We start from the raw sequence: 26,428 nt of genomic DNA on the forward strand, positions 1-26,428 counted from the left end.
CTATGCCCCTGAGCACAACTAACTGTTTTTTGATTGTTTTTTATTTCTTTTTTGTGGACTGAGCACAGCTATTACTGTATTTATAAATTATTTATGATGACTATTATCTGAGAAATAGAACATTTTATCATATTTTCTTTTTTAATTACAGCTTAAATTCATTAGGAATCAGAGTTGGTGCATTTTCTCCCGTCTCCGACTCCAGGCACCCAAAAATTGCCGCGACTCCGACTCCACAGCCCTGCCTGGAACTTAAAGTGAACCTTAACCGGCGGGGAAAAAAAAATTCACTTACCTGGGGGCTTTCCCAAGCCTCCTGCAGCCGTCCGGTGCCCGCGCCGGTCCTTCGGTGCCCTCCGGTCTCCCTCCGCCGCTAAGTTTCGTTTTCGGACGACTGCCAGTCGTCCTCGGGCCTCTTCCGCATACCTCGTCGTAAACTGCAGTAAAGCGCGTCCGCATGACGCCAAACGTGTCATGTGCATGACGCCAAACGCGTCATGCGGACGCGCTTTACTGCAGTTTACGACTAGGAATGCGGAAGTGGCCCGAGGACGACTGCCAGTCGTCCGAAAACGAAACTTAGCGGCGGAGGGAGACCGGAGGGCACCGAAGGACCGGCGCGGGCACCGGACGGCTGCAGGAGGCTTGGGAAAGCCCCCAGGTAAGTGAATTTTTTTTTCCCCGCCGGTTAAGGTTCACTTTAAGTAGGGAAGTTCTTAAACTTCCCTACTTCAAGTGTAAGTTATTTTGACACTGTATGCTGCAATACCTTAAATTCCAATCAATACCATGCAGAAAAATACTGTATTGAAAATCTGTGTACAGATCTCTCACTGAGGGTTTATATACATGGATCTCAGGGGCAGATCCCGTTACACAGTACACGCTATATGTATAATGTTCACTTCCAGTAGGACTAGGCAGCTCCCTCTATATACACACACAGTACATGCAGCTCCCGGCAGGCATCTCTCACTACCGATACTTTCCCTTCTCTTTCTCCAGTTGAATTCTAAAATCAAACTGCAAGCCTGCTGCGTCCTGGCCAATGAGCGGCGAGCAGAGGTGAGTGCGGGCCAATGAGCGGCGAGCAGTGACGTCACAGCGGCAGGCTCGGCGAGCGTTCCTGGGCAACTAGTCCGGGCTGGCCGGAGATGGAGCCGCCGTACAGCAGCAGCACTCAGGGGTTACCCCGAGCCTTCCTGCACAGCCTGCGGACCCTGTTCAGCATCCTCGACGACCAGCGCCGGGGCTACGTGCACATCCATGAGATCGAGACCCGCTGGAGGGGGGCGGACGCCCGGGAGCTGCCCCCTGGGGTGCTGCACTGCCTGCGGAAGGTGGCGCCCCCGGATGGCTTCCTCACCTTCGATCGCTTCGTCTTGGGGCTCAGGACTTCTATGGTGAACTCCCAGAACCGGGAGAACTGCCACATGGGGGCGCCCCGAGCTCCAGCCAAGCTGCACGGGAACGTGGGGTACGCCAGCAAACCCCAACCCCTGGGGGTCCGCTTCATCAATGGCACCAACGTGGGGCACAGTTCAGAGAACGTGCAGAAGGGGGGTGAAGGTCCTGCCTGCAGGGGAGAACATGAGCGAGCTATGGAGAGACCCAGGATAGGTAATTTGGGGGCTCATCCTCTCTTCTGACTTCATTTATGGGTGGTGGTAGATGAAGTGTTATGAGGCTGAAACGTTAAGAAGGAATCAAATGGCATTAAACTCATTGGAAAAAAGTATTTTAGGTACATATGAAAGTATTTGATGGCAGAAGTATTTTGGGTTGACAGAGTTGATCATATGGGAGGCTCTGTTACTACTTGAGTGGAAAATAGACTTATTATTTTTTTTTTTTTTTTTTGTCCGTTCTCTGCTCATTGCTAAATGAACAGTAAATGGCTCCTATTTTATATAGAGGAGCTGTTCACACACTTGTCACTACAACGTATCCATGGGTCAGCGGGCCACATTCCTGTGCAGTCCACCATAATCCCAGACAGGCGGATGCAATCCCCCATATAGCCTATGGAGGTAATACATCTTGCTTGGGCTCCAGCCGGACGACGGTGGACCATCAGAGTGGACACTACACTGTCCGCTCCCACTGATGCAGCGCAAGTGGGAACCGAAGGACACATCATAGGATTCTTGGATGAGGTGTGAAGCATACAGTACATAGAACGTATGCTTTGCTTCCACTTATAACGCTTGCAGTGTTCCCACTTGTTTCCTCAGCATGTGCGGACAGTGTTTTGTCATCTCCAATGGTCCGCAGTGATCCGGCTGAAGCCTCGGGCAGACGCATTACCACCATTCACTTTATGGGCAAATCATCAGACTGCACAGAAGTGCGATCCCTTACTGCCACATCTCTGCTACAGCGTGACAAGCAGGGCTGTGGAGTCGGTACAAAAATCTTCCGACTCCGCAGTTTCTGAAACTCCGACTCCGGGTACCCAAAATTGCTCCGACTCCAACTCCTTAGTCTAATACTTAACAGGGCTGTGGATTTTGTACAAAAATCATGCGACTCCGACTCCTCCGTTTCTGAAACCACGACTTCGACTCCGGGTGCCAAAAATTGCTCCAACTCCACAGCCTTGGTGACAAGTGTGAACGCCTCCTATGTATAACATAGTAGCCATTCACTCTCTGCTTAGCAATGAGTGGAGACCGGACAAATATAAAGTCCATTCTCTGCTGTAGTGGGAACCGAGCATACCTGACGGACCAATCACACCGCCCTACTAACTTGCTTATAATTGCTTTGCGTAGCCTTTGAGGCTAAGGTGCTATTCACAACAAATCATTTGTGGGGAGATCGCAAAGTAGCCAGAAAGCAGCACTGCAGTGGTACTGTATACAGTGCAATAAAAGTATGCGCCACTGTGAACATACACGTTAGCCGGTTAATGGTGTGCGTTGGAACCCACTGCACTCACTGTGTAAAGCCCCATGCGATGCAATGATATTGTCATATCATATGGTTTTTTTTTTTTTAATCGCAACTGACTCGGTGTGGAAGAGCCTCAAATGTGTGTACCTACATCAAACTATGGGCTTGATTCACAAAGCGGTGCTAACTGTTAGGCCTGGAACCCACTGCAAAACGCTATCGCTAATCGCAAGCGCTAGCATTTTGTATGAGCAGTTTGTCAGCGGTTTCTTGGGCGTTTTAGGAAGTGATTTTACAAAGTGTATCAATTTGCCAGCGATTGTGTAGCGATTAGCGTTTTAAAGAGAATCTGTTAAAATCGCACAAAAGTAAACATACCAGTGCATTAGGGGACATCTCCTATTACCCTCTGTCACAATTTCGCCGCTCCTCGCCGCATTAAAAGTGGTTAAAAACAGTTTTAACCACCCTGGCGTTCTATTAAGATCGCCAGGGCGGCTGCATGAGGGTTTTTAAAAAAAAAAAAAAAAAAAAAAAAAACTATTTCATGCAGCCAACTGAAAGTTGGCTGCATGAAAGCCCACTAGATGGCGCTCCGGAGGCGTTCTTCTGATCGCCTCCGGCGGCCAAAAGTAACACGGAAGGCCGCAATGAGCAGCCTTCCGTGTTTTGCTTACTTCGTCGCCATGGCGACGAGCGGAGTGATGTCATGGACGTCAGCCGAAGTCCTGGCGTCAGCCGCCTCCGATCCAGCCCTTAGCGCTGGCCGGAACTATTTGTTCCGGCTGCGCAGGGCTCAGGCGGCTGGGGGGACCCTCTTTCGCCGCTGCTCGCGGCGGATCGCCCCAGAGCGGCGGCGATCGGGCAGCACACGCGGCTGGCAAAGTGCCGGCTGCGTGTGCTGCTCTTTATTTCATCAAAATCGGCCCGGCAGGGCCTGAGCGGCACCCTCTGGCGGTAATGGACGAGCTGAGCTCGTCCATACCGCTAAGGTGGTTAAAAAGTTTGTTTATAAACAAACAAAATGGCCACCAAAACAGGAAGTAGGTTGATGTACAGTATGTCCACACATAGAAAATACATCCATACACAAGTAGGCTGTATACACCCTTCCTTTTGAATCTCAAGAGATCATTTGTGTGTTTCTTTCCCCCTGCAGCTATCTTCCACTGAAGTGTCAGGCTGTTTCTTCCTGCAGAGTGCAGACAGCTCTGCCTGTATGTAATTCCTAAGTATGTGAAAGCCCAGCCAGCTCAGAGGAGGATTTATCCAGCTTGTAAAAGATAAGAGAGAAGAGAGAAGCTGTCCTAATCTAAATAATACACAGGCAGTGTGCAGAGAGGGGCCTGGAGGGGGGAGATGCATCACAGAACCACAACACTGAAGAACTTGGCAGCCTTCCAGACACAGGCTGACAAGTCTGACAAGAGAGAGATAAGTTGATTTATTACAGAGACTGTTATAGTAGAACGTGCTGCAGTAAGCCAGAACACATTAGAATAGCTTTTTGAACTTGTAGGATGATAAAAAAAACAGGATGCAATTTTTGTTACGGAGTCTCTTTAAAGTCTGATTGGTCCTTTCAATTAATTTTAATTTTGTTAGTGTGTGGTAAGGTTAAAACGCTAGCAGAATCGCTCCATGCAGGTTTTAATGAGAGGTTACGCCAGCGTTTATATATTTTACCTTGAAGCGCTAACGCTCACAAAATGCTGCATGTCCTGCGTTTGCGATTTGAGGAATTGCAAACGCTCCAGTGGAAGTTGTCCCATCCATTAACATTAGCTGAGCGTTTTGGCAAAACGCTAGCATTTTGAATCGCTCCAGAAATGCTCACAAAACCGCTCTTGTGGGTTCCAGCCCTTAGCACGCTTGTGAAAATCCCCTTATCACGCCTAAAGAAACTTAGTGCGCGCTAATAAGTACAAAGGCTGCTACGTTCGAAACGATGAAAATGGCACACTCAATGCGCCTATAAGATCGCATTGGATGCGCCCTAAATGTTGCAAACGCGTGATCTAATTCAGCTTGGTGCGTGCTAACTACTTAGCACCCTAGTTAGCACGCCCAAAGCCTTTAGGCATGCTAACTAGGTTAGCACCGAATAGTGAATCAGGCCCTATGACGTGCCCCATACTTTTGGTGTTCCCTGTGACCCTTTTCCCAATCGTCTTTTTTGGGTAATGGTGCAGAAGGGTGTCGTGGGACAGCATAGTTGGTAAAGTTAAGTCGGGATGGTTTTTGACAAGTCACTTTTGAATAGAGATTTTACATTTTCACTTGGCTTGAAATTTTCAAGAGACTCTGAAACAAAAAAAATACTTACCTCAGGAGGAGGGGGGAGCCTCTGGGCCCTAATGGGGCATCCCTCGTCCTCCTCTCTCCCTCAGTTCCAGAGCTGGCTCCTCTGAAGCCACAGCTGTCAAGCCTGTGGGTTGTGGAGCTGGTGTAGTAGCGCCTGCAAGATTGCACATTCCACGGCTCCAGCGCAGCAGCGGCTTTCCATTCCGTCTCAGGCGGATATAGCCGAGCTGGTTTGGTACGCTATACTGTGAAGGTGCAAGGCGCCTGCACAGTAGAGCAGACTTGATTGGGTTCAGCTATTTCTTCCTGAGTTCGAATGGAGAGCCACTACTGCGCTGGAGCCGTAGAACGTTAATATTTACCTCTGTTCAGTGGCTTCAAATGCCTCAACAGAGTGACAGAAGAGGATGGGGAAGCCTCATTAGGATCTAGAGGTTTACCCCTCCTGAGGTAAGTATCCCCCAAGTGAGATTTTTTTTTTTTATAATTTAAAATTTTATGTTGAAATGGTTTTTGCAAAAATTAGAACTTGTGTTTTTAAACAAAAAAAAAAATCCACATGATCATATATTGGCATTGGTCTAGTCGACCCAGCAGGAAGCCTCATAGGGAACAGTTGTCCAATCACAGTGCTCTCTACAGCACAAAGCATTGTGATTGGCTGAATAGTGTGAGCGTAGTTTATTAAAACCTATAGAAAACCTAGCAGTTTGAGAGGGCGCTGTCTACCCAATCACGTTATCATGTGCATGGAGGCGAGCGATTAGGAGACACCAGCTAAGGAATGTCGGGTTCCATAGAATCTTCTGTGTCCTATGTGGGCAGTAGAGGCTGGTGTCTGTTATGGGACAATTAAATAATAAAATTTCTCAAGCTATTACTATTTATTGTATTTATAAAGCGCCAACATATTACGCAGCGCTGCACAATAGATAAATAGGTTAACCTACAAGGTAGGACATACAAGGAACTCTCAACAAAACCAGATCATGCACATGTCATTGATAACAGTACTTCAGTGTTATTGGTCAAAAGAGACTGTTCTAGTCCATAATTTAGTCCATATTAAGAGGGGAGACAGACAGTGAGTTTGGATAATCAAGCTGGAAACACTAGGGAGGAGGGCCCTGCCAGAGGCTTACAATCTAGGTTAGGGGTAGAGACGATAGGTGCGTCTGTTGAGAGGGTGCCCAGCAGAACGTATTATGGTGCTGATGTAGGCGGGTATGTGAACATGAAAAGGTGAGTCTTGAGGGACTTGTTTGAAGGTATTAAAGGTGGGGGAGAGTCTGATGGCTGGTGGGAGCGAGTTCCAGAGAGTGGGGGCAGCCCTAGTGAAGTCCTGCAATCGTGCATGGGAGTTAGATATGCGCAGTGCGACCAGGCACAGGTCGTTGGAGGGGCTGGTATGTGCCTGTGGACAGATTGGAGATGTAGGTCAGGCAGGTCCTGTGCACGGATATGTAGGCCAAGCACATCATTTTGAAGTTGATCCTGAAGCGGATGGGGAGCAAGTGTAGGGCTTTACAGAGGGGAGTGGTAGAGGTGCTGCGATGAGAAGAGCTTATTATATCATCTGGCTGCCGCATTAATTACCAGTTTTACCCCCCCCCCCCCCCCCCCCCCCCCCCCCATACATAGACTTAATGCTGACATCTACTGGAAATCTGTGTGCTATCGAAAATATTTCCACCTGCATTGCTAAACTATTCAAAACAGTGCAACACTATGGGCTGACCATCTAGCGCTGCAGCAGATCGCCTGAAATTTACTATCCAGTCCATTTCTAATATTGATTTTTGCCGTGAATGGATCAAAATGACGACCAATGGAGCTTGAGGCATAGAAAAGCGACAGATTTGATCACAGCTTTGTTTTGGTTGTTTGACACCATTCTAAATCCTGTACGCTTTGCATGCAAGCCTGAATGGTGGACCAATAAAAATCCTCTTTGGGAAGGGAGTATTCCTATTGGTCCATCTCAATTCAATAGGTAGCTGCTGGGTCCTCCATTGGTATTGCTGCGCTTGTCCCCAACGGTAACGGTGGTGGAGGACCGGAGCGGCAATGGCAAAGTAAGAGAAAGGACAGATGAAAGTGACAAGCAAACAGATAGGGAAAAGCCCTCCACAGTCAGACATTTGTGTAGAAGTGTACCCCCCTTCCCTCTCTCCCCTTCCAACTGGCTTCCCATTAGGCCTCTGTAAATTCAGAGATTTTACAGGCAGATTTGGTCAATAAGGTGTAAATTGTAAGGGGCTTGAAATTGGGCCAGTTCAGATTGTCAAGAAGTACATTTGATTGCTCCAGTTCAACGCAGGTCTGCGGAGTCGGTACAAAAATCATCCGGCGACGACTCAGTTTATGAAACCACTGACTCTACGTACTCAAAATTGCTCCGACTCCTCCTTAGTCTAATTCTTACCTGGATTGTGGATTTGGTACAAAAATCATCCGACTCTGACCCATCAGTGGGAGGCTGCTAATGGGGGAGACAGTGCTGGGACAATGGGATAAGTAGAGGAGCGGGAAGACACTATAGAACCCAGAGCTTTCCCCTCTCCTTAGGCTAGTATCTGTTTTTTTTTTGTTTTTTTTTTCAGACTCCTTTTTTAAAGTGTACCTGAGACGGGGCTATAAAATGTATACATACCTGGGGCTTCCTTCAGCCCCCTCTGGCTTGATCGCTCCCCTGTCACCGTTGTCCTCCGCCGCCTACAGCCTCCAACTCTCCCGACCATGGGAGCACGACGGGGGTGCACACAGTCCGACTGCGCAGTATGCCCCGAACTGGAGAGCTTTCCGGGGCAATTTGCGGAGGATGACGGCATGGGAGCGATCAGGCTGGAGGGGCATGGAGGAATGGTATGTAATGGAGATAAAATATGTTCGTTTTATTATATCCAGGTTTACTTTAAAGTGAACCAGAGACGAAGCACCCTCATGTATTTTACCATATAGATCAGTGGCAACATTAGAGAACACACCTACCCTGCTCTGTTTCATTCTGCACTGCTCAGCCTGCTTGTTATCAGCCCTGATAAAATCCCCGACTGAGCATTCAGTCTGGCTTTGCTCAGGGATCATTATAGCTGAGTCGTCATAGCAGAGCCAGAAGGGGCAGGCTTAGGCTTGAAAAGACATCAGAGAAGACAGACTCAGCTATAATGCTTCCTGAGCAAAGCCAGACAATGCTCAGTGGGGGATTTTATCAGGGCTGATAAGAAGCAGGCTGAGCAGTGAAGGATGAAATAGAGAGCAGGGTAGGTGTTATGTCTAATGTTCCCACTGATATATATGGTAAATACATGAGGGTGCTTTGTCTCTGGTTCACTTTAAGGAAATGGTCGATCGGCGTGCTGTATATACAGTCTTTTCATTTGATCTGTATGATCTTATTGAAAATATGATTGCTAAAGATTGCACTGTTAAAGTAGACCTGAACAGGACTGAAGGAAAACTAATCACAGCTGTAACTTGATCTCTCAGCTGTGTGAACCTCGGCCGAGCAGCTGATTTGTAAACACAGGATGTTAACCCTATGTCTGCTTCCATGAAAGCAGGAAGTAGACACACTGCAGATTTATTGCAGGATTTGTATCAGCTGTAACAAAGAAATGTTTTTTTTTCTTTAAAGGTTACTATGCCATTGCTTATCTTTTACAGCAGAGAAGAAGTTCTGAGTTCAGGTCTGCTTTTTTTAAAACTATTTCCTAGAATGGCCAATTATTAACTGATCAGTTGTTTGATTTTGTTTAACGGTTTGCAGTAGGATTTATTTCCGATCCTTGGACAGTTTGGATTGGCGGTGAATATTGGCCAGTCTGTGCAAGGCTCAGTGTGGTAGTAAGACACCGCCTGGTTATGTATAGCCTGGCCTAGGCCTGCTCTCCTGACATATCTGCTGGTATTTGTGTCCTGTAGTCACATGCACAAGCCTGTGATCCCTGAAAGAGATTTACACCATGTCAATTCCCTAGCTTAGCCCTAATTATCCCTTTGTGTCTGGAAAGCACTCTGTTCAAGAACAGGCATGCTCGTCTTAAAGGGCCAGCCCGCTTAAAGCAGACCTGAACTCAGAGCTTCCTCTCTGCTCTAAAAGATTAGCAACAGCATAATAACCATTTAAAGAAAACATTTTTGTTACAGCTGATACAAATTTTGCAATAAATCTGCAGTGTCTACTTCCAGCTTTCATGGAACCAGACATAGGGTTAACATCCTGTGTTTACAAATTGGCTGCTCTACTGAGATTCCTGAGCTGACACAGCTGAGAGATGCATTCTAACATGGTTTGGAACCAGTCAGTGTTGTGGACAGGCAGGGCTGTGGAGTCGGTAGAAAAATCATCCGACAAAAACTCTGACTCCTCAGTTTATGACATTCCTGACTCCAACTCTGACTCCAGCTACCCAAAATGGCTCCGACTCCTCAGTCGAATACTTACCAGGGCTGTGGGATTGGTACAAAAATCATCTGACTCCTCACTTTATGACACCTCCAACTCTGACTCCAGGTACCCAAAATTACTCCGACTCCACAGCCCTGTGGACAGGAAATTGCTTTGTGGCTAAAAGTTGGTGCAACGTGTAATTTCTTACTGCATATTGAGTTTCAATCTATTAAATGCCTAAACACGGGTTTTAAAATAAATTGTTAAAGATGTATGAGGCCTAAAGATAAAGGCTCACTTTGTTACTTTGTTCCATTTATGAGCTTGTTGCCTGTTTTATTGTTTTTAGTATTGCTTTTACTCCTTTGTGTGTTTGTTTGGATACATTAATTGAGCTCCTGACTGACATTGGCGGCCTCCCTCCCCACATGCTGTTTTGTAGAGGATAATGTGTATATACTGCTGCCAATCACACGCCATTCCTGGCATGCAGAACAGATGGTGGTCAGATAAAGACTCCTGTGCCCGGCCAGCTTGTGCCAGACCTCTCACATGGAATAATTATGGTATATACTGTAGCTGATAACTGTGGGCCTCATTTATCAAAGTGTCAAGTGACACTGGCTGTATAGATATGTATGGATTCCATTTCCACCTCATTACCTCAGGCTCAGAACCTGTCTTACTATAGAGTAGTAGGTGATTGTAGGCCCCTCACAGTATTGCCTCACCATTGCAGCTCCTTTCATTTCAGTGAACAAATGATATTTCATTAAAGTGGTTTTGAACACTTTTTCATTTTCCTTGGACAGTAAGGATCAATTGACGCACGCACGCCCCTTGAAGCTGACCTGAACCCAGAACTTCCTCTCTGCTCTAAATAAGCAACAGCATAATAACCTTTAAAGGAAAAAAAAACATTTCCTTGTTGCAGCTGATATAAATCTGCACTGTCTACTTCCTGCTTTCAGACATATGGTTAACATCCTGTGTTTACTAATTAGCTGCTCTGCCATGCTTCCTGCGTTGGCACAGCTGAGAGATCAAATTTACAGTTGTGATTAGTCACAGACGAGAGGGAATTAGACAGGCTAAACGCTCTCAATTTGTACAGGGTGGCTTTCTCTATTTTCCTACTGCCCTGTGCAAGAGTTCAGGTCCACTTTAAAGAGTATTTGTCCTCGTAGATCCATCCTGACGATAATTGTAAAGTCAGTTGAAAGGCATGTATCGAGGATTAATGGTCGTTCCATTCAAAACTCGTGTGGCTAACAATGTTCTCCTAGATCCTCCATTTGAGCTTCCACTAACCATCCAATTGGTAGCCCATCGTTTTTCGATGTGCCGCCAATGTAGTCACCATGCTGGCATGTGACTTCTGCAGACTTGTACACTAGTTCACAGGTTAGGCTTATAATGGATCTCTTTCTGAACAGGAAGCCAGAAAATACCGGGGGTCTCAGAGACTGGCTGCATGTTTGTTTAGCTAAATAGGTCACCGCCCACCTCATTCATATTCAGTTTTTATGCAGCAGAGATGAGCTGGAATGTGGTCAGTCACCATGCTGGCAAATGACTTGTAGTTCACAGGAAGTAGGATTATAATGGATCTCTTTCTGAACAGGAAGCCAGCAACTATCAGGGGTCTCAGACTAGTTCACGTTTGTTTCTTTAGCTGCACAGGTCACCTCCCACCTCATTCATATTCAGTTTATTTTATGCAGATAAGATGGGCAGGATCAGTGGTCAGTCACTATGCTGGCACGGACTGCTACAGACTTGTAGTTCTTTAACAGGAAGCCAGCATTCTGCAGGGGTCTCTTATTTGTATGGATTGGTGCACAGCTACAGGCAAACAGTTTTAATTTATACTAAACCTCTTCCCTTCTCCATTGACCAGTAGGAGCACTCGGCCAAGCTAAGATCAGCTGTGTTGAAGAGAAGATGACATATGGGTATGCTGTTGGTGGAGGGGGCACCCAATCGTACCTGCATGTTCCACCATCTGTGTGTCTGTAGCTAGCTGTACATGATCTGCCTACGATGATGAGTGCGGCCTTGAAGTGAGCAAGGGGGCCTCACTGGCACTGTATTCTGGCGAGCGGCTGGCCCCGGCTAAGTCACATTAGACAGGCTGGGTGTGCCTGGAATTTAAGGGGGAGTGGGTGAAACGTGATTTCATTTAATAGGGAGATGGATGGATGTAAGAGGAAACAGTTCAGCTGCAGGTCTCCACATGTGTAGATGGGAGTGCAGCTGATCCCTGCATTCCATTTACTAGCATTATGTCAAGTGTTCTAATAGGATAAGTTTATCGACTTTACTGATGTGTTGCAGTCATTTTAGAGGCAGTCCCCCCTACTTACAAACTGCTTCCATTTTACGAAGTTGTTTGTAAGTTAATTTTGTTTGTAAGTTGGAGGCTGCCATATTTCCTTTTTAAAGCAATACCAGTTGCCTGGCTGTCCTGCTGATCCTCTGCCTCTAATACTTTAATCCATAGACCCTGAACAAGCATGCAGCAGATCAGGGGTTTCTGACATTATTGTCAGATCTGACCAGATTAGCTGTATGCTTGTTTTTGGTGTGATTCAGACACTACCGCAACCAAATAGATCAGCAGGGCTGCCAGGTAGGCCTGAACGATTTTAGGAAAAAATTGAAATTGAGCGATTTCTGCCCGAAATTGCGATTTCGATTCACGATTTCCTTCAAATCAAGCTTTGTTCCCCCTCTTTGCCTGTTTGACCTCCCTCTGTCCCCCTGTCTCTCTCTTGCCCCCTTTGTGTCTTTGTGCCTGCTCTGTTTCTCTCTCTGTGCCTCCTGTGTCTGCCTCTGTGCCCACTCTGTGTCTCCTCTGTCCCCAAACTGCATCAGTTCTGGACATGGCTTCCAGCACGAGTCCAGCGATGCCCGTCTATCCACTTTGTCTCCTGCAGGCTCTAATACACGGAATACTTCCTGTATGTCATGTGACATACAGGAACCCAGAATTTTGCCAAGCACAAGAGCCGGCAGACGGCTATAGAGGACGGACAGCGTTTAGAATTGTGCAGCAGGTATGTCCAACGCTGCGGGCCGCACGCGCCGGGACTTTGGGGGAAGTTTGAAGCAGCTTCTTCAAACTTCCCCGATGTGGAAATGATGTGATCACGATAATTGCAGCTTTCACGATTCCAAAATTGTGATCTTGGTGATCACGATTTCGGTTTAAATTCGATTTATCTTTCAGGCTCACTGCCAGGGAACTGGTATTGTTTAACAGGAAATAAATACAACAGCCTCCATATACCGCTTTTTTCAGTAAGGTGGCCATACATCTCGATTTGATGGCCAATTAACCATCCGATTCGATATTGAATTGTATGAAAGTTTGTGCTGCCGATCGACGATCTGACCAATTTCAAGCTGAAATTGGGCGCATGTATTGATTGGACACGCTGGAAATTCTTGGGTAGACGTGCTCGATCGGCAGGGCTGTGGAATCTGAGTTGGAGTCAGTCATAGCAATTTTGGGTACATGGAGTCGGTGGCTTCATAAACTGAGGAATCTGATGATTTTTGTACCAAATCCACAGCCCTGGTAAGTATTAGACTAAGGATTTGGAGTCAAGGAATCTGAGCCATTTTGGGTATCTGGAGTCTGAGTCAGTTTCATCCACCGTTGTCTGCACTCATCTTCTGCCCACCCCACGTGGTCGCTGGCGCATTGCATGTGTGATGTTACATGTGCAATACACTGGCAAACACGTGGGGCGCCAATGAGGACGAAGAGTGTGGACACTTGAGGGACAGCAGACAGGTGCAGTATTATGCACAGGGGTGGGGGAGGGGGGGGGGTGCATCCAACATTAGGGAGACAGCAGCCAGAGGCGATGGGGGTGTGACCTCATAAGGCCGGTTCCCGAGAAATGTCATGCTGAAGTTGATTAGCAGTCGGCCTGTGGTATATGGGCAGCCAAGAGATCTCTCTCTGATCAGCAACCTTTACGAAAACCGCAATGCAACCCAGTGTGTGGTGAGCTCACGGGCAGGAACAGCAGCTTCCAGGCAGGAGGTTACATTGTGGCGCCTGTGCTGCTATTCCTTACACCTCTTTCTTGTCCTTTTGGCCTCTGCTTGGAAGAGTGACAGAGGCTGATCTCATCGCAGAGTAAACACCGACTAGTCAGGTAGGAACTAGTCAGACCCCGCCCACTCCAGCGAATGACAGCTGTTACTGTGCAAAGTTCAGTTGACTTTCCCAGGAACTGCAGGGCTGGGCTGCGTGTGCAACCTATTCTACTAGCCATTCTGTATATACAGCCTTGAGGGATGATTGTCCAATGTATGTAATCTTGGTCATTTTATTAAAGAGGAGCTGTTAGGTATAAGGTCTCAGAGAAAATAAACACATATATCAGTAGCTAAAGATTGGCTGTACTTACATTACATATGCATTTCACTGTCCACGTTTGGATTTCACAGAATTTTTATATAGTATATGCAGAGAATGATGCTCCTGACAGCCCATGGCAGGTTCCATGTTTGTGAAGCCAAATGTGTCGTCATGTCCTGCCTGCTTCTGATCACAGAGGAGCTAGTACAGAATAACACAGTGTGCAGTGAATATTAATGAGCCATGTGGCTAGGAACAATAGCGGACTCCTGCAGAGTAATCTTCCCGGAGATTTATCTGTGCTGTGGCTGGACTGCGTTAGAAGCTGCTGAAACTTGATCCCGTCTTCTCCTTAGCAGCCGAGGGGAGGGCCCCAGAATGCTTTGCAGTATGGAATGCGGCTTGCGTCCTCCTTAGGAGCTTAGCTTTGGTGATAAGCACACATTAAATGTAAGAGAGATCTTTATCTTTAGTAATGTCTTTTTGGCTTCCTTCTAAACTGTTTAACACAGGAGAATAGAGGTTTAAATTAGCTTCTGCAGCCTGACAGTTACTCTTTAAATCGCTGCTGGAAAGCCTATACTGTTATTATTATTGTTATTGTTATTATTATGCACCAAAATATTCCGTGGTGCTGTACAATGTAAGAAAACAAAGGATACATAATGATACAGACAATGATATTCATCAAATATGGTCAGAGGTACAAAATACAGAACTGGTGATTGCAATAACAGATTTAAAGAGCAACTCCAGTGAAAATAATGTAATAAAAAAAGTGCTTCATTTTTACAATAATTATGTATAAATGATTTAGTCAGTGTTTGCCCATTGTACAATTTTTAAATCCCTGATTTAAATTCTGACATTTATTACATGGTAGTAGCAGTAGAGTGTTGTACCGTGTTAGCCATCAGTAAAAGCAAGAAGTTTTAAATCAGGATGATACCATTTATTAGATAACTAAAAATGAATAAAAATAAGCAAGCTTTCGGCCTTGCAGCCTTTATCGGGCTTACATCCTGTTAGTTTGCAGGCTGGTGGTACAGACAGCTTAATACATGCAACATCAAAAGGGAAAACCAGATTTTTTTTCAAGCATAAATACATGTCATTAAAATACCCTAATTTTAAACAGACCATCTAAATGGGGTTAGAGGTCGTTAGCTGAGATAAGGATCCTTGTTTACTCCATGCTCACAGACCTGGGATTAGGATTGACCCAGTGGTATCGTAAATTCAAGTTCAGCTATATAGGCTGAGAAAGTTTCAAATATCATCAGCCTCATCCCAATATAAAAAGGTTTTGTCCTTATTCAAGCCCTTGTCCACAGCTTTGAACCAATTTATAAATTTTGTTTCTGCTATTAACCGATCATTTGACGTTTTGAAGCCGCCCTTCAGGGCAGTGACACGAAGATCATCCATGCTGTGTCCGTTGGACCGAAAGTGTGTAACAACTGGGAGTCCAGATTCTGGATTGTTAATAGTGTGCCTGTGTCCATTCATATGTTTGCGCAGAGTTTGTCCAGTTTCTCCCACATACAGAACATTGGGGCATTTAGCACACATGATTAGATATACCAGATTGGTGGAACCACAGGAAAATGTGCCTTGTACTCTGTACTCCTGTTGTGAACCTGGTATCGTTACCCTGTCAGTGGAGTAAATGTGTCTGCAGGCACATGTACTCCACTGACAGGTGGACAGGACGTCTGCCGGGGGCCGGTAGAAGCTCCAGGTAAGTGAAACCTTTTTAAAAACTCCTTTAACCTTCCCTTCCTCCTATACAAGGGACTATACTGCAAGTGCTTTGTGGCAACACTTCTTCTTATGGGTGTGATCCTGATGGGCACACTTGTTTTATGACCCTTGCAAGATGGACTCCCAGACTAGGGCTGCACGGTTTTTCGGTTTAAAACCGAAACCGCGGTTCGTGGCAAGACGATCTGCTGATTGTCAGTACCATCGGTTTTTTTCGGTCTGCTGTTTTAATACTTTGCTTCTGGCCCCGCTGTGTGCGGATTGGCCAGAAGCAGTGAATATGTATGAGTGTTAATGAGCGGGGGGCGGATCCACTAGAGCGAGCGGCCGGGCACATCATACAGCATTACCTATCACTGGCTAGCGATGGAATGACGGCAGTGGTAGGCGGAGCTGTACAGAGCATACAGCTCCGCCTACCGCTGCCGTCATTTAATCGCTAGCCAGTGATGGGTAATGCTGTATGATGTGCCCGGCCGCTTGCTGGAGTGGATCCGCCCCCCCTTCCCCGCTCATTAACTCGCATACATATTCACTGCTTCTGGCCAATCCGCGCACAGCGGGGCCAGCATTGGAAAAAAAAATCGGAGAAAAATCGACATTGCAATTTCTGAGAGAAAAATCGCAATTTCGATTTTTTTTTTTTTTTTTTTTTTTTTTTTTTTTTTTTTCCCCCCTAAAATCGTGCAGCCCTATCCCAGACTGTGAGGGTTAGCAAGGGGAGGTGAGGCAAAGGCTTTGAACAATGGGGGGTACCCATGAATTGTAGTTACACCATTGATTTTGGCAGTGTTTTTGTTCCCACCAGAAGCCTCTTGTGCCCCTCACCCCCTCTCCATAGGACAGTAGCCGCAGTTTGGCTGAAGCAGTGTGCGACGGTCAGGGCTGGTTCTCTCATGAAGCAAGGTGAAACATTTTCATCATGCGGCAGAGATTACAGGGGCAGCATGATTGTAATGTGTTTACACTAACAGCATGCAGTCAGAGTAGAAGAAGTGAGAGGAGAGTGAGGTGAAGAGGTCATCATTAGGGAAAAGCAGCTTGGTGTGCTGTGTGAGGAGTCTGACAGTGAGTGAGGAGGGGGAGGCAGGAGAGCTGCAGTGTTTCATTTGACTTGCACAGCAGACTGGAGGAGGTGGCCCTGCTGCCCTGCCTGAGGAGGAATGGAGGGGCTGAGGAGTTTGTTTGTCACAGACTCACAGCCAACCAGTGTGCTAATGTGTTGAGCTGCAGCATGTCATGTGAGATCATTAAATGAAACAGTGTAAATTTGTCGGGTGCTGCGTGATCATTCCAAATCGGGAAGGTGGGCGCATCCTCACAAGTTTGCCTCATGCAGCAAAAAGTCAAGAACCGGCCCTGGCGACGGTCGCTTATTGTTTGATTTTGGTTGGCAGACACGGAGGTCTGTATCGGGTTTCAGGCTCTTGAGGTATGCAGAAAGAACTCGCACATCTCTCATAACCTGTTTGTTACACAATCCTCACCAGTCCAGATACACGGAGTGACTTGGGAGACGCAGGAATCTCATTGTTTGCTCAGTAAACATGTCTCCAGGATCCCGCAGGTTATTGGTGGGACTTTCTCATAATCTAGCTTCTCTGGAGGAAATGAAGAATGATACTGAGAGGCTGAGCGCTCCAGGGGGGTCCAGGTGCAAATTATAAAATAATTAAGTCCATATGTGTCAGCGTGGCACTCACTTCCAGCCTGCGGACCGGCATAGAGCAAGGCCGCTGGCATAAAATTTATTTAATAGATAAGAGCACTTACAATGGGGGTAATAAAACAAGTTCATGTAGGCACCTTCCTTATTCAGTAGTGCAACATACTTGTAAGGAGTCCCTGGGCAAGACTCCCTAACACTGCTACTGAGTGTGCCCTAGTGGATGCAGCTCAAGCTCTGTGTCCACCTGGAGAAAAGCGCGATATAAAGGTTATTTGTCTTCTACTTCCACTAGCCACGAATCCTGGCCTTTTCCTGGAAAAAAAATACATTTTTTTTTTCCACTATAAGGGCTCAGCCAACACTATAAGTGCTTTTCTGAGTGCTTTGTGATTTGATTAGAGCTTTTTGAGCGTGTTTAAAAAATCGCTCCTATTTACCTTCATTAAAATCGCAGTAAAAATTGCGTGCGTGAACTTGCAGCTTTTTTTTTTTTTTTTTTTTTTTTTTTTTATATGAAAGTGAGTAGGAACGATTTTCTTTTTGGCTCAGAAAGCGCTAATCCTTCACAAAGCACTCTGAAAAGCGCTTATAATGTGCCTGTACCCTAATACTCACTCTCCCTCAAAAGTCACAGTGGCCTCAATTCACTAAGCGTTATCAAACGTTTGATAATTTACCTCATGAGTAAAATCTAACTTTGAATTCACTAAGGTGTTATAGATTTATTGAATGTTTTATCAATAAAACATTTGATAAATCTATAACACCTTAGTGAATTCAAAGTTAGATTTTACTCATGAGGTAAATTATCAAACGTTTGATACAGTGTTAAAGCTTAGTGAATTGAGGCCTGTGTCTTATAGTCAGTGTCTATGGCAGTGGTTCCCAACCTTTTTGGAGCCGTGACACATCAAACCAAACGTTCAGATCTCCGTGACACATAGACTAAATGCATTTAATGATAGACAGCGTTTCCCCACTAAATGCATGTAATGAGAGACAGCGTTTCCCCACTAAATGCACATAAGAGACAGCTTTTCACCACTAAATGCACATAAGAGACAGCTTTTCACCACTAAATGCACATAAGAGACAGCTTTTCACCACTAAATGCACATAAGAGACAGCTTTTCACCACTAAATGCACATAAGAGACAGCTTTTCACCACTAAATGCACATAAGAGACAGCTTTTCACCACTAAATGCACATAAGAGACAGCTTTTCACCACTAAATGCACATAAGAGACAGCTTTTCACCACTAAATGCACATAAGAGACAGCTTTTCACCACTAAATGCACATAAGAGACAGCTTTTCACCACTAAATGCACATAAGAGACAGCTTTTCGCCACTAAATGCACATAAGAGACAGCTTTTCACCACTAAATGCACATAAGAGACAGCTTTTCACCACTAAATGCACATAAGAGACAGCTTTTCACCACTAAATGCACATAAGAGACAGCTTTTCACCACTAAATGCACATAAGAGACAGCTTTTCACCACTAAATGCACATAAGAGACAGCTTTTCACCACTAAATGCACATAAGAGACAGCTTTTCACCACTAAATGCACATAAGAGACAGCTTTTCACCACTAAATGCACATAAGAGACAGCTTTTCACCACTAAATGCACATAAGAGACAGCTTTTCACCACTAAATGCACATAAGAGACAGCTTTTCACCACTAAGTGCCCTTAAGAGACAGCTTTTCACCACTAAGTGCCCTTAAGAGACAGCTTTTCACCACTAAGTGCCCTTAAGAGACAGCTTTTCACTACTAAATGCACATAATGACAAACAGCTAGTTGTCCCCAGTATATGTAGCCAGGGGCATATGTGCCCAGTATATGTAGCCAGGTGTATATGTAGCCAGGGGCATATGTGCCCAGTATATGTAGCCAGGGGCATATGTGCCCAGTATATGTAGCCAGGGGCATATGTGCCCAGTATATGTAGCCAGGGGCATATGTGCCCAGTATATGTAGCCAGGGGCATATGTAGCCAGGGGCATATGTGCCCAGTATATGTAGCCAGGGGCATATGTGCCCAGTATATGTAGCCAGGGGCATATGTGCCCAGTATATGTAGCCAGGGGCATATGTGCCCAGTATATGTAGCCAGGGGCATATGTGCCCAGTATATGTAGCCAGGTGTATATATGCCCAGTATATGTAGCCAGGGGCATATGTGCCCAGTGTATGTAGCCAGGGGCATATGTGCCCAGTGTATGTAGCCAGGGGCATATGTGCCCAGTGTATGTAGCCAGGGGCATATGTGCCCAGTGTATGTAGCCAGGGGTATATGTAGCCAGGGGTATATGTAGCCAGGGGTATACAGTGGAGGAAATAATTATTTGACCCCTCACTGATTTTGTAAGTTTGTCCAATGACAAAGAAATGAAAAGTCTCAGAACAGTATCATTTCAATGGTAGGTTTATTTTAACAGTGGCAGATAGCACATCAAAAGGAAAATCGAAAAAATAACCTTAAATAAAAGATAGCAACTGATTTGCATTTCATTGAGTGAAATAAGTTTTTGAACCCCTACCAACCATTAAGAGTTCTGGCTTCCACAGAGTGGTTAGACACTTCTACTCAATTAGTCACCCTCATTAAGGACACCTGTCTTAACTAGTCACCTGTATAAAAGACACCTTTCCACAGAATCAATCAATCAAGCAGACTCCAAACTCTCCAACATGGGAAAGACCAAAGAGCTGTCCAAGGATGTCAGAGACAAAATTGTAGACCTGCACAAGGCCGGAATGGGCTACAAAACCATTAGCAAGAAGCTGGGAGAGAAGGTGACAACTGTTGGTGCGATTGTTCGAAAATGGAAGGAGCAAAAAATGACCATCAATCGACCTCGCTCTGGGGCTCCACGCAAGATCTCACCTCGTGGGGTGTCAATGGTTCTGAGAAAGGTGAAAAAGCATCCTAGAACTACACGGGAGGAGTTAGTGAATGACCTCAAATTAGCAAGGACCACAGTCACCAAGAAAACCATTGGAAACACATTACACCGCAATGGATTAAAATCCTGCAGGGCTCGCAAGGTCCCCCTGCTCAAGAAGGCACATGTGCAGGCCAATGAAGTTTGCCAATGAACACCTGAATGATTCTGTGAGTGACTGGGAGAAGGTGCTGTGGTCTGATGAGACCAAAATAGAGCTCTTTGGCATTAACTCAACTCACTGTGTTTGGAGGAAGAAAAATGCTGCCTATGACCACCAAAACACCGTCCCCACCGTCAAGCATGGGGGTGGAAACATTTTGCTTTGGGGGTGTTTTTTCTGCTAAGGGCACAGGACAACTTAATCGCATTAACGGGAAAATGGACGGAGCCATGTATCATGAAATCCTGAATGACAACCTCCTTCCCTCTGCCAGGAAACTGAAAATGGGTCGTGGATGGGTGTTCCAGCACGACAATGACCCAAAACATACAGCAAAGGCAACAAAGGAGTGGCTCAAGAAGAAGCACATTAAGGTCATGGAGTGGCCTAGTCAGTCTCCGGACCTTAATCCAATAGAAAACCTATGGAGGGAGCTCAAGCTCAGAGTTGCACAGAGACAGCCTCGAAACCTTAGGGATTTAGAGATGATCTGCAAAGAGGAGTGGACCAACATTCCTTCTAAAATGTGTGCAAACTTGGTCATCAATTACAAGAAACGTTTGACCTCTGTGCTTGCAAACAAGGGTTTTTCCACTAAGTATTAAGTCTTTTATTGTTAGAGGGTTCAAAAACTTATTTCACTCAATGAAATGCAAATCAGTTGCTATCTTTTATTTAAGGTTATTTTTTCGATTTTCCTTTTGATGTGCTATCTGCCACTGTTAAAATAAACCTACCATTGAAATGATACTGTTCTGAGACTTTTCCTTTCTTTGTCATTGGACAAACTTACAAAATCAGTGAGGGGTCAAATAATTATTTCCTCCACTGTATGTAGCCAGGGGTATATGTCGCCAGGGGTATATGTCGCCAGGGGTATATGTGCCCAGTATATGTAGCCAGGGCTATGTGTAGTCAGGTGTATATGTGCCCAGTATATGTAGCAAGGGGTATATGTGCCCAGTATATGTAGCCAGGTGCCCCCCCCCCCCAGGAGGAGAGAGCGAGGGATGGAGAGCGGCACCTCGGTGTGCTCTCCCTCCCTCGCTCTCTCCTCCGGAACGAAGTGCGGTGGCTGGCAGAGGGGCGGAACTTACCTTCCGTGTTCTCCATCTGGTCTCGTCGCGGGATGATTTGCCACTACTCTGGTCTGATCCAGAGCTGCGGCACCAGAGCTTCCGGCGCTTAGAGCGACACGGAAGGTAAGTCCCGCCCGCCGCATACGCCTGACCGCAGTTAGCTCCGGAGGAGAGAGCGAGGGAGGGAGAGCACCCTAAGGTGAGAGAAGGGGGGGAGATGGCCCCCTTCTCCGCCGCTGCCCACAGTTCTTCCTCCACTGCGCTGCTTTCCTCCGAGAGCACTGCGACACATACCCGAAGCTGCCTGTCGCGGCACATGGGTTGGGAACCACTGGTCTATGGAATGCAGGGAGCTCCTGACTTGTGGAACGGCTGCCAATACAAACCTCCAACCCGCCGCAATGACGTGGACTCCCTGTACTGTGCCCATGCAGAGGGGGACACAAAGGGTCATAGAGAACGACACAGAGGACAGCGGCAAACATAAACACAGAACATTTATATCACGCTTTTCTCCTGGCGGACTCAAAGCGCCAGAGCTGCAGCCACTAGGACGCGCTCTATAGGCAGTAGCAGTGTTAGAGAGACTTGCCTAAGGTCTCTTACTGAATATGTGCAGGCTTACTGAACAGGCAGAGCCGAGATTCGAACCCAAGGGGTAAGGGAGGCAGAGGACACGGGGAGACGTGAGGTACAATGGGGCCTGAGGTACAAGAAGGGCACAATCCACAAGGTGCCCCTTCACCATGGATACACCAGGTTTAGTATTTTATTTTCTCCTGGTTTTTGTCCTCTAAACCTAGGTGTGTCTTATGGTCAGGAGCGTCTTATACTGTGAAAAATACAGTAGTTCCGGTTGCAGGTTTCCACAGGCCACATCTGGTCAGGGAATGGTATGGGTGCTGCATCTGATATCCTCCCCTCACTGCCCCTCCCCAGTTAGTGCTGCTTATAATTCCTGTGCAGAGCCTGACAGCCTCTTCAGCTGAAGACCGAATACAACTAATGATGAGTTTTGTCTTCATGTAAACAATGAGTATCAGGCCGGTGTTTATGAATCCGAAATGTGAGACTGCTGCATTATTGGACAGTGAGACTCATTTTAATACCTTATATAGTGTTGTGTTTAGGAAGCTGCTTCTGGGTTTGATGGATATTTGTCTTTCTTTCCCTGGCAGGAGATGAGGGGAAGCCCATGTGTAGATCTCACAGCGAGAGCAGCGGCCAGGGACTGGTAGACCAGTGCCGCCACCAGCGTACCCGCGGGGAGCACAGACGGCACACCATTACTAATGGCGTGGACTATGGTGTGGTAAGTGGGACACATCAGTTCAGCAGGATATTAAACCGAGACAGCAAGTCATGTAGAGTCTGTAAAGCAATCGGAAAATGTCAGTGCTGTAAACACATAGGCCTCAATTGACTAAGCAGTTTAGATTAGTCTACAGATGAGGTGGGTTTTTTTTTTTTTTTTTTTGTCTACTGATGGTTTGGTGTAATGTTTTCAGCCCCATCTACACAATACGATTCTTTGTGCGATTCTATTTACAATCCGATTAAATACGACATATCCGATCGGAATTCAATTCGATTTGCTATGGTTTTGTAATGGCAAATCTAATTGAATCGGACATGTCGGATTTAATCGGATCGTAAATAGAATTGCACAAAGAATCGTATCGTGTAGATGGGGCTTTAGACCTGTTCTAACATTCAGTAATTACACAATTCACAAAGGTAAACAAGGAGTTTACTTTTTCTGACTGAGATTAGTCCAGCTGATTTCTGTAGGTAAAGTAATTCTGTGAGGTATTTTAGGTGAGGATTAAACCTTTTGAATTAATTATGCAGGAGTTTAATTGTATGCAGAGGAGAAGGATGTCAGTCATAGCTGCTTCTTTGTGAATTGCATCTTTTGATCATTTCCCCTGCTTTCCCCCATCTAATTACCAACTGTTTTAGACCAGGTCTAAAACATTTGGTAATAATGAATTCCCCTTTGCTGCAACTTACCAAACCATCACCAGACTGAAAAACCACCATCACCAGACTGAAAAACCACCATCACCAGACTGAAAAACCACCATCACCAGACTGAAAAACCACCATCACCAGACTGAAAAACCACCATCACCAGACTGAAAAACCACCATCACCAGACTGAAAAACCACCATCCCCAGACTGAAAAACCACCATCACCAGACTGAAAAACCACCATCACCAGACTAGTCTAAACTGCTTAGTGAATTGAGTAGATAATAGTTTTCTGGGAAAAATAGATTGTCTTCATGAGACAGACGGCAGTCTCGCTGTTGGGGTAGAGTGCAACCTGGTGGACAGAGAGAGAATTGCAGAGTTTAACACTGAAGCGAAAAAAAAATATGATATAATTGGTTGTGTACTATGAATAATTACTAGAAGATTAGCAGCAAAGAAAATATTCTCATATTTTCAGGTATATAGTGTTTTTTCTAACATTGCATCATTCTATAATATGTGCAGATTACACAACAGTCAGCATTCAAAATGATTCTTTCAGAGCAGTCTGTGAACTAATGACCTCTCCTCTGGCAGAGATAAAGAAAATTGTTCACTAACACTTGAGATAATAAAAGTCAGAAGACAGCCCTCTCCACGACTTTGAAAGCCGTAGAGCTTAATGGCTTTTTTGCATAGAGATAACAACTAGAGTTTCTTAACTCTTCCTGTACTGGAAAAAATTAGACTGTTGTATCTGATCTTAATGTTTTTTTTCTTATCTGTACTACACATACAAATCATAATATCATAATTTTTTTTTCGCTTCAGTGTCTCTTTAAAAGCTTGTGGGAAAAAAATTGCACTGCTTTAAAGTGCAACTATTAGCCATACTATGCCAGGGAAAAACACATTTGAGTAGATGCTTACTTGCTCTACTTGCATAACAGATGTATTGCACTGTCCACGTTTTTGATTGCAACGTATTTTTATATAGTGAAATGGGCAGAATTCTGTCCATTGCAGGGGCCATTTTGGGTCCCACAGGCTTCGGCATCTGCCTTCCCCTCATCCCCCCCCCCCCCCCCCCCCTCGGATGTCCTCTCCTCCCAGCACTATTATAGAGCTTAGCTGGGAGGAATAAAGGCAGTGGGTGCAGACTCATCTGCTCATGGTGGCACTGAAGTTCCCGTCTATACACTGCAGTACCGCTGGCTGTAGTGCAGAGTGTATAGACAGGAACTCCAGCACCCCCCCCCCCCCTCCACCCAATTTCCTCATTACCATAGTAATTTCACCTTAGGTACTTCTTAACAATTTAAAGTATGTGATGAATTCAAGTAAGTTCCGGTTTACTGTTTTTTTGTTTTGTTTTTTTCTCCTTTTGTTTATAAACACTTATACCTGTTCACATATGTAAATAAAATAAGACATAACAAACCCTGCTTTGCCATGGTAGCTCATCCCTAATTTCAGGAGCTTTGGGGAAATAGCGCTCCTTTAAGGGAACCTTAACTGAGAGGGATATGGATTTTTACTTTTAAACCATACCAGTTGCTTGGCAGTCCTGCTGATCTCTGTGGCTGCAGTAGTGGCTGAATCACACACCTGAAACAAGCATGCAGCTAATCCAGTCTGACTTCAGTCAGAGCACCTGATCTGCATGCTTGTTCAGGGGCTGTGGCTAAAAGTATTAGAGACACAGGATCAGCAGGAGAATCAGGCAACTGGTATTTATTTTAAAAGGAAAAAAATCAATATCCTTCTCAGATTCGGTTCCCTTTAAGTACTGCCAAACATGCCCCGCCCCTTCATGTGTACCACTCCCATCCAGCCACACCTGACACCCTCTGAGTTGCTGGGAACTATGTGCTGCGCAGAATGACCTCCGTAGTGTGGGGTGCTCATGTAGGGGGACCCTGACCTATTGGGGATTTGGAGGTAGTTGCGGAGAATGGACAGTAGAGCTGCCCAGATTCAGGCTTACTTTCTGCAGGAAATAGGGGTACCCTTTAAAGTGGATCCGAGATGGAAAAAGTAACTGACAAATAACTTTGTCTATATATCTTATCGTTTACACAGCAAATCTAGCTGCAAACAGCTTTAAAAGTTTGATTTATTCCTGTGATACGAGGGCAGCCATGTTCTGTTTTTGTCACAGGCCTGAGGGCTGGAAATGCTATCAGCTTGCCTGTGTGTAAATGCAGTCCCCTCTCCTCCTCCTCCCCCTCTGCCTCTGAAATCAATGGCTAGTAACACCTCCTCCTCCTGCCCAGACTGAGATCCCATAAGCCCCTGCTACCTGGGACTGAGTGCCAAAGCTCTCTGAAAAACTGTGGGCGAGTCTTTAGTTTATAGGAAATTAGAGTATTAAAACAAAACCAAACAAAAAAAAAGTATTTGGCTTGAGGAATGCCCTATAAACTATATGAAAGGAACACCATTATGCAATGAGTAATTTTTTTTTTTTTATTTTTTTTTTATCTCGGATCCACTTTAAGTGAAGCATTGGCTAATTGCAAGGATAAGCAGTTGTACAGCTGTTCCTAACCCAGCGCTCAGTGAAGCCTCTCGGGGCAGGTGACCTGGAAAGCACTTCATTATCTGTCCTGGTGAATATTTCCTCCTCTGCCAGGTTCTACCTCCAGAGGGAGCCACGTGTCGGCCGCACACAGAAGCACGGAGCCCTGCTGGCCTGTCAGCGGTCTCCTCGCATGCGAACAGCTCTGCTGCTCATTAGATAAGCTGCCCTGATGGCTCCTGAGGAGAGCAGGAAATGTCAGTCAGCTGAGGGATCGTGAAGTGGTGTCAGGTCATTGTCTTGGCTCCTCCCACATTGAA

At 45.7% G+C, this 26,428-nt stretch overlaps 2 protein-coding genes across 2 annotated transcripts in view; one reads left to right on the forward strand and one right to left on the reverse strand.

Annotated features, from left to right (window-relative positions):
* LOC137527820 (degenerin unc-8-like) overlaps window positions 1–26,428 on the reverse strand; it is a 175,890-nt gene that overhangs the window by 80,527 nt on the left and 68,935 nt on the right. The gene's annotated exons all lie outside the window — the stretch shown is intronic.
* SAPCD2 (suppressor APC domain containing 2) overlaps window positions 1,140–26,428 on the forward strand; it is a 47,453-nt gene continuing 22,164 nt past the window's right edge. The window contains exons 1-2 of the mRNA XM_068248761.1: window positions 1,140–1,620; window positions 22,788–22,921. Of these exons, the coding sequence (XP_068104862.1) occupies window positions 1,155–1,620; window positions 22,788–22,921 (600 nt within the window). The 5' untranslated portion in view covers window positions 1,140–1,154. The remainder of the gene's footprint in view (window positions 1,621–22,787; window positions 22,922–26,428) is intronic.

Source organism: Hyperolius riggenbachi, chromosome 8 (genome assembly GCF_040937935.1).
Source record: "Hyperolius riggenbachi isolate aHypRig1 chromosome 8, aHypRig1.pri, whole genome shotgun sequence".
Lineage (NCBI taxonomy): Eukaryota > Metazoa > Chordata > Amphibia > Anura > Hyperoliidae > Hyperolius > Hyperolius riggenbachi.